Here is a 12,637-nt window from a genome sequence, read left to right on the forward strand (position 1 = left end):
TCGAAATGATAAGAAAATAATTTTATGAAAATGAGATAAAGAAAAAGGTCCGAAATTGTAATGAAAGTGGGTTGGTGATGAGAGAAAGCTAGTTCTCCCAGTCTAAAACACGGTCTCATCTTGACACAATACACCCGCACATCAATGATTAGCTCTAGGAGAAGCCACGTACGCCGTGGGTACCCCAACGAACAACACCAACTACGATCATCATGACACGATCTGAAGCCAAGGTCATGATCAGTGTAGATCTCTTGGGCCCCTCCCTAGTCAACAACCAAATGTGGTAGACCCTCAAGTACTGAATCAGACCAGGTCCACAACACCACCCAACACAATGTGGGTCCCATTCACCCAAAGCCAACCAAACCATTGAATGGACCGTTACAAAGCCTTCTTCGCAAACTGAAAATGAGTATTGGTTTGTGACAACCACATTGGAAGTAGAGAAAACCTTCACAACCACAAAATAAAAAAATAAAGAAAGAAAGCAGAAATATACGAAGCCTAGCTAAGCCTGCAAGAGAAGAAACAGCACTGCAACTTCAAATTATTCTTCTTCCCTTCTATATTATCCTCGGTTACGCTTATGGACCCCACCCCTCTACTTTATATATATATAATATTAACTTTTCTTTTACATTTACCGTTTCTTTTCTCATTCATCAAAATAAACTAAAAGTGCCTTTGGTTTCCAAGAGTAACATATAAATTAATTTTTAGTTTGGTAAAAAATTTAAATTTTAGAATACAACTTACTTCACATTTTATCACTTCAAAGTTACAATATTTTTCAACTCTACTAATATAAAAATGTTACTCTTTTTTTCTTAACTCGACCAACTTTAATCATTGCTAATAATTTTTTTTTTGCTTTTAATTCATTTCACATACATTATACCAAATATTTATATTTACTAAGGATATATGTTTATATTTTTAACAAATAAAAAATACTTACTCTGGTTCCTAGTAAGTGTCGTTAAACATTTGAATATACAAACCACTAAAGATATTAGTTTTTACAATTTAAAAATATATTTTTTTAAATAATTCGAAATAACATATTTTTTGTTTTTATAATAAAATGTCTCTTTTTTTCCCATAAAAATAACTTAGCTTCTATATTTATAATAATCTGTTTCTGTCCAAATAAATAGAATGAAAAAATATTAATCATAAAGTAACTTTGTAATATAAAGAGTATTTTATTATTTTTATTTGAATTTTTAAAAAATGAAGATATAATTTTTAGATACCCTTGTAATTTTTTTATCTTTCTACCTGTCTTCAATTTTTCAATATTTTAAAATATATTAAAAATATCTTATCAGAAGTGGTATATCTTAAAGACACATAAGCACGACATAAAATGCGTAAGTTGAAAATCTGAATTCATAGTTGGTAAAAAATAACTAACGTAACTTTAAACTTTACCAACAATAAATAAATAAAGTGAAAATTTGAATTAAAAACCTATATAATTAAGAAAGAACCCATGGAGTATTTATTAAGACAATAAAATTATTTTAATAAATGACATTTATTATTGTTATTAGTATGTGAAAAAAAATTGAATCTTAGATAAGAACTCTTTCATAAGTATAAATTTAAAAATTAAAGTCCCAAATACAGATTTAACAGAAGTAATTATTTATTGAAAAATAGTGATATGATATAGTATGAGCATGGTGCCATCCGAGGCTGCCGAAACTGATAGGAGAGAGAGAAGTAAAGCAAAGAGGCAGGGAAAGCCTTTTACACGTGATAAAGAAAGAACAAAAAGCGCTTTGCATGCGTGTATAAGATCATCATAATCATCATCAACGCTACTTCTTACCCACCTTCCCTTTCCTTTCTTCTTTCTCTTTCAAAGTTCTCAATCTCCTGCTTCTACCAACACACCCTTTCTACTGTTTCTACCCCTCCTTCGTTCCCTTCACGTCTACCTTACTACCCATGTTTCACAAGCCCTTCTGCTGAAACCGGGTGAGTTCAAGTTTCGTTCTTTTATTCATTTTCATGTTCATTTTCACTTCTGCTTGGTGTTCAGTTTTGTTTTCAGTTTCTGTAACTTCAAGGCTTTTAATGGAAAAACATTTTGTCTAAAGCAAGCGCTACCAGCACTCTCTCTCTCTCTCTCTCTCTCACTCTCTCCCTCTCTCTCTCTCTTTATTTTCTTGGTGAAAATATTTGACAGTGATTTTGTTTTTGTGCTGGTGGTTTCTTTTCCTTTTTCTCAATTTCATGGTAGTCCTGTGTAGTGAAGGTTTCAGCTTTGTCTTCGCAATCCATGCATTGTAATGTTGTCTTTTTTTAAAAAAAGTATGGTTGCGTGTCTGCACATGTGCGTCGTCTTGGTAATTTTCAGTTTTCGGCAGGGGACAAGTCTGTAAGAACTGGTTTTGTCTTCTGGTTATTTCCATTTTCCGAGTTTCTCACATGTCTAATCACATTTTATTATTGACTCTTCTATTCCTTGCTCATAGTTGTCATTGGCTTTCCTCACTGAACGATCGTGCTTATTTTTCTTTTGTCTTTTGCTCTTTGTGATATTTCGTGTTGTACAGTTAATGTTTTGGGCTACTAATTAGCACTGAGATTTCCTTGTCTTCTGGCTTTTCAACTTTAAGCAAAGGCGAGAAGATGTTGCTGTCGAAATTACTTTTCTTTGCCTTATTTTGCTCTATGGTCCTGTATAGCTGTATGTTTCTACTACCATGACCACTTTTGGATTTGCTTGGGAAGTAAGGGTGAAAAAATGAATTTTCAGTTTTGCAAAGGAATGGTAATGCTTGTATGACTATACAATGATACAATACAATGCCAGTTTTCAGTTTCTCCCTTACTAATTTTCTTCGTCTGATTATATACATCAAATCAAGCCATTGATCATTCTCGTTAATGCACAGTAATTACTGCTGATTATACCAACGTAATAATTACATTTGCCATCTTTGTATATGCATTCTTATCTGAAGCAATTGGTACTGTTTGGCAGACATGACAAGCAAAAGCTAAGAGTGTGAAATTGGTTTACTGTGAAGCTTGTCACCTTGGACAAGTTTGTTGTACTATTGTTGTTTGTACATATTCTGGTGAGAGTTAAGTATTCATCAACCAGGCCAACATGCCAGTGAGGCAGATGAAAGAAAGCTCTGAGCAACACCTTGTGATCAAACCCCATCTGCAGAATCCCATGAATCCAGCCAAGAAGACAACCAAAGCTGCCCAAAATGGCAAAGGTCCACCGCCACTAGAAATCGATAGCCAAGCTTTGCCTCACTCAAAGAACAAGGGAAGAAGAAGGGGGAGAGGTGGCAGAAAACCCGATCAAGGAGATGTTATGATGAGGCCTAGAAGCAGACCATGCACTGCAACACTTACAAGTAGTGCAAATGGGAATGTTGAAAATGATTTCATCTCTGATATGGGTTTTCCCACTTCAAGCAAGTCTTTGAGCTTTGCTCGTAGGCCTGGATATGGACAAGTTGGGACAAAATGCATTGTGAAGGCTAACCACTTCTTTGCAGAGTTACCAGACAAGGACTTGAACCAATATGATGTAAGATCCTTTCCTTGATATATATGTTTCACTATACTGATAAGGCAATTAAATTGGATGTTCTGAGTGCACAACTATTGGGCCCTCTATGGCAGCATGCATTTAAGTTCATCCTGTGATTTTCCTCTTATAGGGGTTCTGCTTTTGCAGGCCTTTTCTTCTAGTGTTATTAATGAGACTTTAAATTTTCCTTTGAGGCTTTTGTTCCCTATTATTATTATTATTATTATCATTATTATTATTATTATTATTATACTTTTTGCTTTAATTTAATGTCATTATGTTTGCCTTTATTTTGAAGGTTGCTATTACCCCAGAAGTGTCTTCTAAAACAGTGAACAGGTCTATCATAGCAGAACTAGTGAGGCTCTATAAAGAGTCTGACTTGGGGATGAGACTCCCAGCATATGATGGCAGAAAAAGTCTGTACACAGCAGGGCAGCTTCCCTTTGCTTGGAGAGAGTTTAAGATTAAGCTTGTAGATGAAGAGGAAGGAGTCAATGGCCCCAAGTAAGGATTTATTGCTCATAATCACTTTCAATATTTTTCTTTTCTTCTCTCTCCCTTATCATCTCAGACAAACAAACACAACCACCCCTTTTTGTACCGTAACCAGAAAAAACCGAAAAATGTTTATCTGTGTCGGTAGGTTCTATTTCAACTGACATCTTGGCCATTTTTCAGAAGGGAAAGAGAGTACAGGGTGGTGATCAAATTTGTTGCTCGGGCAAACTTGCATCACTTGGGCCAGTTCCTAGCTGGTAAGCGTGCTGATGCACCCCAAGAGGCACTTCAAATCCTGGACATTGTACTAAGAGAGCTGGCAACTAAGAGGTACTATAATATTGGTCTAGGGGATATAATAAACTATAAAAATTCAAGAAATGATATATTTAATGAAGTGAAGCTTAAAATCTTGTTTATCTTACCATGACTACATTTTCTAAAGGTATTGCCCAATTGGAAGGTCCTTCTTTTCACCTGATATTAGAACACCGCAACGGCTTGGAGAGGGATTAGAGTCATGGTGTGGATTTTACCAGAGCATAAGGCCTACTCAGATGGGACTCTCCCTCAATATTGGTACATTGCTTATATTGATTAAATATTAATTATACAAGTAGTCTAATTACAGTAAAATTTAGGGCTTGTTTACTTTGAAAATTTGTTCTCTTTCCTACACATCTTCGAAAACAGAAAATAAATAGAAATAAAGTGTAATTTTTGTAATTTGAGGTACAAACTTAGAATGAAAATAGAAATATTTGCCCAAATAAAATAAGTTGATAAATTTAATTTTTCTCTTAATTGTGATCTTGCATTTCATAGATATGGCATCTGCTGCATTTATTGAGCCACTTCCAGTAGTGGAATTTGTTGGGCAGCTATTAGGGAAAGATGTGATGTCAAGGCCGTTGTCAGATGCTGATCGTATTAAGGTAATTAGTACAGTGACAGAGGATGCTAAGTTCATATGTTATTCTGTCAATATTGATCAAGTTAACGAGCTTCTTTTTAACGTCTAACAGATTAAGAAAGCCCTTAGAGGAGTAAAAGTTGAAGTAACACATAGAGGGAGTGTGAGAAGAAAATATCGTGTTTCAGGGTTGACTTCTCAACCAACAAGAGAACTTGTGTAAGTTGTTTTTCTTCCTATTAGCCCTCGTAGAAGTTATAGTGATCTTCCGTTAGATCACTGATAATGAGGTATTTTTTAGGTTTCCTGTTGATGAGAACTCAACTATGAAATCAGTAGTTGAATACTTCCAAGAGATGTATGGCTTCACTATTCAATATACTCACCTTCCTTGCCTCCAAGTGGGAAACCAGAAGAAGGCCAACTATTTGCCTATGGAGGTAGGAAAAGTTCCTGGTAATTGAATTATTCACTCAGCATTCTCGCAATGTTTAATGTTATATGCTTCTGGTTCCCTAGGCTTGCAAAATTGTTGAGGGGCAACGCTATACAAAAAGATTGAACGAGAAGCAAATTACTGCTCTATTGAAAGTTACTTGCCAGAGACCTCGTGATCGTGAAAATGACATTTTACGGGTATTTAAGCTGGAAGCTTCACTACAACAAGCTAGCCTTTCATTTAATGTTAACTTTCACAAAATAGCCACTTCCCACCTGTGCCTATTTAATTGCAGAACAATTAGGAAGGGAAGGGCCGTTACATTAAACATGTCTTCATTATTAGTTCTAAAAGTACTCAGCAAACTTCTACTCTTCATGGTTTTTATGAGAATTTAGTAATTTGTGTTTTTATGTGATGTGACAAATGAAACCTTAGATTATATGAAGGATAAATACATTTAGCTATGTTTTTTACACACACAGATGTATTTTTCTCTTAAGTACATGATAAATAATAAAGATTTGTTTATTTTATTTTTATGTGGGTTTCATACAAGCAGACCATTCAACATAATGCTTATGATCAAGATCCGTATGCAAAAGAATTTGGAATTAAAATCAGTGAAAAGCTGGCTTCAGTTGAAGCGAGAATTCTTCCAGCCCCTTGGGTAATGCACTTTCCCTTCTATAGATCTGGTTTATTGCATTTACTGAAAATTTAATTTACTTTTTCGCTACTATTCACTGATTTAACGTACTTTCGATTTCAGCTTAAATATCACGAAAGTGGGAAGGAAAAGAACTGTTTACCCCAAGTTGGTCAATGGAATATGATGAACAAGGTAATGTATTGGTATTACGTTTCTCTGTTCCTCAGCTGTTTTATAGCTGTTTTTGGCCATTTCTCTGATTTAATTTGATGTTGAGATAGCTTTGGTTTATTTCATCTATTCCAACACATCTGCTATTCTCGCTTAGACCAAGAACTTGTGATAGCTCGCAGAATTGGTGTATAACTCTTAAATCTTTAATTGACAGAAAATGATTAATGGAATGACTGTTAGCCGGTGGGCATGCATAAATTTTTCAAGGAGTGTGCAAGATAGTGTTGCTCGCACTTTTTGTAACGAGCTTGCTCAAATGTGTCAAGTATCTGGCATGGTATTCCTCAATCTATTTTATTATCATTTTGTCTGTGTTTGATAGGAAGAATTTACTGATATTCAGTAACATATCTTTTCTTTTAGGAATTTAATCCGGAGCCTGTTATCCCCATATACAATGCCAAGCCTGAACAGGTAGAGAAAGCTTTGAAACATGTTTACCATGTTTCTGCGAGCAAAACTAAAGGAAAGGAATTGGAGCTATTGTTAGCAATATTGCCAGACAATAACGGTTCACTCTATGGTAAGCCATTTGAATTGATAATACCTTTATGATTGTTGTATGGTATCAATCACCGACTACTACTTGCTTGAGTTGACATGATACACAAGATGTTCCGACTTATAATGCAGAGTATTCATTTAAATGTTTTTTGTTTTCAGGTGATCTGAAGCGAATTTGTGAAACTGATCTTGGGCTAATTTCACAATGCTGTCTGACAAAGCATGTCTTCAAAATCACTAAACAGTACTTAGCTAATGTGTCTCTGAAGATCAATGTGAAGGTTTGTTTACTTCTCAATCAAAAAACTACCTATCCTGACTAAACCATTGTTTGAACTTTGAAGTCTTCTTCAATTTTCTATTAATTATCAGGCAATTTCCCATCTGTTTTTTTCTTCATAATTGCCTTAATAACCTCATGTTTTTTAGTGTATAAAATAGAGTTAGAAATTGTTAGGCAAATACTAGGCTTGGTTATGTTGCGGAAATTATGATCCTTACTTTTTGGGTATTCATGTTATCATTGCTGTTACTTCTCATAAATGCATTCAATAACTAAATAGTGGCCGCTTACCCTCCTCCTGGTGCAGATGGGCGGTAGAAATACTGTACTTCTTGATGCTGTGAGCTGCAGAATACCATTGGTCAGTGACATACCAACCATAATTTTCGGAGCAGATGTAACCCACCCTGAAAACGGCGAAGACTCAAGCCCTTCAATTGCAGCTGTATTAATCTAAATCTTTTTATCCTTATTTGTTTTATTCTAATGCAATAGTCATTGATGATTTCAGCAACTGATAATGATTGCTCAAGCTGTAGGTAGTAGCATCTCAGGACTGGCCTGAAGTAACAAAATACGCTGGTCTAGTGTGCGCTCAAGCTCATCGGCAGGAACTCATACAAGACTTGTACAAAACTTGGCACGACCCTGTTCGTGGCACAGTTAGTGGAGGCATGATCCGGTACTAAAAATATTAATTTTACTATTTTAATTCTGAACATCATTCTAGACTGTTGGGTGATGGGTTTTAATTATGTTAAATCTTAGTTTACCATTTTTTTTATTGAAAGACTCTACGTACAAGTAATTTCTCATACTCATTCGCAATTACTTAGTTTATCATTTTAACATGTCTTTTTTTGTGCAGAGATTTACTTGTTTCCTTCAGAAAGGCAACAGGACAAAAACCGCTACGAATTATATTTTACAGGTCATTATGTTTAATTTATGAAGAAAGATCTATTTTGCATAACATTTCTGTTGGTAGGTTGAAGCTCCTCTGTTGAATTGGTTAGTTGGTACTTGCCATTGATTTTTATTAGAATTACATTAAACATTGAGTTGCTGTTAGATGGAGTAAGCCATTACAAAACTTAGCACCACTGAAATGTGTAGAATTTGTTAGTAAGTTTCCTATATTTTTAGGCTTCCAGCCCATGTTTTTTCTTCTATACATGGAATTTTCACTGGCCAGCTTCATTGTTTTGACTTCTACATGGATTTTATCTCAACGACTGCAGATGTTTTCTGAACTCATTCCTTCGGCCAATTTTGCACCACCTGTCCACATAATTTATGTTATGTCTACTAGAGGGATAATGACATATAGCTGGCAAAATCAAGTGCATAAAACATCTCAAATGGTTTTCCTTTAATTCATATATTTCAGGGGCATTCCATTAAAATTCTAGTTCTAGTCTCGTAGAATACCATGTACAAGTAGACCCTCTGCACGTAACTTTCAATTATTGAGAATCTCCAGATTTTAAAAGTCCACAAATTTGCACCAAGGTTTTATTTCATTTTTTAATTTTTTGCCTCCCAAGATAAAGTTCTTTGAGTTTTTTATGCTGTATTTTTGTAAAATTGTAATCATATTATTTTGAAATGTTAAAATTATGTTTTTATTTTTAGATATTAGAGATATTGGCTTCTTAAAACAATCTTGGCTAGTTCACATGTGTATCTTACCTAGGACATTGGCTTTCTGAAACATTAAAGTTTGATGGAAGTGTTACCAGGATATTAACATTGACATTTGAACAGGGACGGTGTCAGTGAAGGACAATTTTACCAAGTTTTACTTTATGAGTTGGATGCGATTAGGAAGGTCAGTATCACGTGCTTTCTATCATCTAGCACTTATGTTCTTTTTATAACAAAAATGTGTTCTGAGAAGCGATTCTGTGTAGGCATGTGCTTCCTTAGAACCAAATTACCAGCCTCCAGTAACTTTCATAGTCGTGCAAAAAAGGCATCATACTCGGCTATTCGCAAACAACCACAGGGACAGAAGCAGCACTGATAGGAGTGGGAATATATTGCCTGGTATGTTGCACATTCCTTAGATGCTTCTGCACAGAGATGCCGTTTCTGAATCATTCTTCCCATTTTAAAATGAATATCTAATAATGGATTGGAGTTTTCTTGTTTTAAATTTCGTTCAGGGACTGTTGTTGATTCCAAAATCTGCCATCCAACAGAGTTTGATTTTTATCTCTGCAGTCATGCTGGCATCCAGGTAAAAGATGGTTTTTACCTTCTTTTCCAGTGTTTATGATTACAAATGAGGGTTGATAATGGAAAGAAATATTATAACAGTTAAAATTAGAGGGAGAATAAAGTATAACAAGATGTTTTAACATTCAGATTTAACCCACTTAAGTTTTAACTTTTTAACACAGGAGGAATACAGATTAACCCAGAATGAAACTGGTGATATGCTTTGCTAAATCTTGGAAAAATCTAAACATGTGTTTCTATTAACATTCAGGGTACTAGTCGGCCAGCTCATTATCATGTTCTGTGGGATGAAAACAACTTCACAGCAGATGGAATTCAGTCTTTGACAAACAATCTTTGTTATACATATGCAAGGTGTACACGCTCAGTATCTGTTGGTAGGTCCATATTTCAATTACTATGTAATTTTTCATTTTTATATTTGTCTTGAATAGTTTAGAACTGAATTGGGTGGAATCGTTGTTGTGCAGTTCCCCCAGCATATTATGCGCATTTAGCAGCCTTTCGAGCCCGTTTCTACATGGAACCAGATATGCAAGAGAATGGTTCTACAGGTGAGGGTAATGGTCATGGTTCCAAAGGAACACGAGCAGCTGGAGATTATAGCGTGAAGCCATTGCCAGACCTGAAAGAAAATGTGAAGAGAGTGATGTTTTACTGTTAGACTGCGTAGTGGCCTGGCCTTGGTAGAAGGGTAGGGAGGCATCAACATGGTAGGAAAGAAATTATTACTTTGTACATTAGTCGTGTAGGTTTCCATCCATAGATCCATGATTACAGTTCTTCAGGATTAGCTTAGAATGAATTCCTACAAGTATTTTTAGGTTTTATAGATGTCAAATTTGCCATTGTAAAAAAATTCTGTCAATCTTTGAAGAAAATTTTGCCATAAGGCCTTTACAGAGATGTTGAACACCAGAAATTTCCTACTTTAACTTTCCAAGCACATTGAGCTATTGCTCTTACCTTTCATTGCTAAACTTAAATAAAAATAATTTAATAGAAGTAATAAAAACCAGATAAAATTATTTCTACGAATTGAGGCTAAATTTTCAGATATACGCAAATTATATAAACTAAGCATTTTATAATAGTCACATTAAAAAAGACAAACAAAAAAATTATTTTTAAAATATTAATGATGTAAACCTAACAAACATTTTTAGAGATTAAAACCAAATTTCAAAATATTTACCAGAGTTATTTAAGCATATATTTTGTTGATGGCGTTGCAAAACGACACTAGAAACACAATTTCCCAGTTACAATAGTATGCAAAGAGTAAATAGCAGAATGTATATATTGTACAAATAGAAAGTACAAAATCAATGAGAGAAATTTAATGCGAAAAAATTACTGAATGTGAGATAAAACCATGACCAATAACTCTTTTATGACGATAAATTACTTTCAAATAAGTACACAAAATCGAGCTAATTAACAAGTAATAACTTGGAAATTTTTTGAAAAATAAAATAAAACTTTAGTCTCTGATCTATTTCCTTTTTCAAAATGGTATAAGAAATTTTAAGGGTATTGTGTATATCAGGATAAAATATGTTTTCACAAATTTTTCCTATCAAAAGTTATTTCAGTTAGTTATATAATTAATATTATGTGATCCTTATAAGTTTTTTTTACAGTTCTTACTAATAAAGATTTCAAAATATGTTTAAATTTTAGAGAAATTAAAAAAAAAATATTTGACATTTTATAGCGACAAAAATAATATTATTTAAAAAATATATTTAATATTTTGAAAATCTTGCGAAGAAAACAAAACGCATTTTATCCAATAAATATTCACTAACTAAATTGTTTTTTTTTCATGGATATTTGATGTAAATAGTGTCAATTTTATCTGACGTGATCATTCGTTACTTATCAACAACATTACAAAATCAGTAAGAGAAATTAGTGAAAAATGACATTGCAGAATTTGAAGATGTGGATTTGCTGTTAAAATTTGAAGTAGTTCCTGTGATGATGAAGAAATTCCTTGTTGCAACTTTTACAGTAATTATAGTAATGGTGCTAACTTTCTTTCTTCTCTTCTCTCATTAATAAAAAAATGAACTTTATTTGGACTAATAAAATATTCTCTACTTGAAGAAGGCAGACATGAACAAACGTATATATTTAAACTTTTCTCATACAAGAAAGGATTTCAATACCTTAAAAGAAAATTTGCCAAATTCAATTCAGTAATAAACTTGTGGAGACAAAGGTTATGGTCAAAATCTCATTGCTACACATCATTATGGCAAAATTTAAATGCTATGGAACTAAATATTCTAATCATTAATTACTGCCACCATATATAGCAGAAACTTCTGGAAATTGATGCATGTGCCCCACACATCTCTATGTAAATACTTCATTGAAGTTTTCTTATTTCTAGGGAATTTTTCCAAATTTATTTATGTTCTCACATTTTTATATATTGTAGAGATCAAATATATTTTCTAATGTAATAATAACAACTTCTATGACATAACAAAGGGACGTATGTAAAATAAAATAAATAAATAAGATTTCAAATCTTTATCTTTATTACTTCTATTAAAAAATTACCTTTAAGAGGCCTCAGTAAAGAGAAAAAAACTTCACTTTTATAGAAATGTAGAATTATGACGTCTCTCGTGTTTGACTTACATCTAGAAAAGTGATATTTCTAAAAACTAATGTTTTTCAAAAATTGTTTCTGATCTAAATTCTCTTTGTCACATTCTTCCGAAGAAAGGAAAGAATCTTACTCCAATAATTTTTTATTAAAACGAACTCTTTTTATTAAATAATTTAATAAAATAATAAATTGAGGATTTTAATAAAAATAAACGTTACTGTTTTAATTAAAATTTAATATAAATATTTTTGTTAATCAAACAAAATTAGTTATTTATAACTTGTGGTTATTCCAGTAATCGTGATTTTTGGGTTACTTGCAGAACGTCTTGTCAGGGAGACAAGTATATACTTTCAAACTCAAAGTGCATTTTATTAAGTTTTTTTATTTTCTAGAATATCTTTAAATTTTAAAATTCATACAAAATAATGGCATGTCAAAGTTTGAAAACTAACTTAAATTAGATTTAGTTAAAACAGTGAAAATTTCTCTCTATGCATAATAAATCAAAATTTTAAATTTTAATTTAATCAAAATTGTGATTAAATCTAAGTTATGGTATATTTAAAAGGAAAAGAAAAAGATATTTATTACAAGAGAAATCGCATGACTCAATAGCACAGATTAATTCTTGAATACTTTCATACGAGGTTTCAATTTAAAATATGCAAAC

The 12,637-nt window shown here is 33.0% G+C and overlaps 1 protein-coding gene across 1 annotated transcript; it reads left to right on the forward strand.

The window, feature by feature from the left end:
• The first annotated feature begins 1,790 nt into the window (after positions 1-1,790).
• On the forward strand, positions 1,791-10,242 carry LOC124836126 (protein argonaute 10-like). The gene is made up of 22 exons (XM_047311212.2): positions 1,791-1,989; positions 3,002-3,565; positions 3,867-4,075; positions 4,250-4,399; positions 4,515-4,648; positions 4,895-5,004; positions 5,095-5,201; positions 5,284-5,422; positions 5,502-5,618; positions 5,984-6,091; positions 6,194-6,265; positions 6,462-6,584; positions 6,671-6,830; positions 6,971-7,092; positions 7,402-7,539; positions 7,634-7,776; positions 7,963-8,025; positions 8,862-8,925; positions 9,008-9,143; positions 9,263-9,336; positions 9,589-9,715; positions 9,809-10,242. The coding sequence occupies exons 2-22, from the start codon at positions 3,131-3,133 to the stop codon at positions 10,000-10,002; spliced, it is 2,925 nt and encodes a 974-aa protein (XP_047167168.2). The 5' UTR covers positions 1,791-1,989; positions 3,002-3,130; the 3' UTR covers positions 10,003-10,242.
• The last annotated feature ends 2,395 nt before the right edge of the window (positions 10,243-12,637 follow it).

The sequence above is a fragment of the Vigna umbellata genome, chromosome 8, assembly GCF_029865625.1.
Source record: "Vigna umbellata cultivar VRB3 chromosome 8, Vumbellata_1.0, whole genome shotgun sequence".
NCBI classification, from domain to species: Eukaryota; Viridiplantae; Streptophyta; class Magnoliopsida; order Fabales; family Fabaceae; genus Vigna; species Vigna umbellata.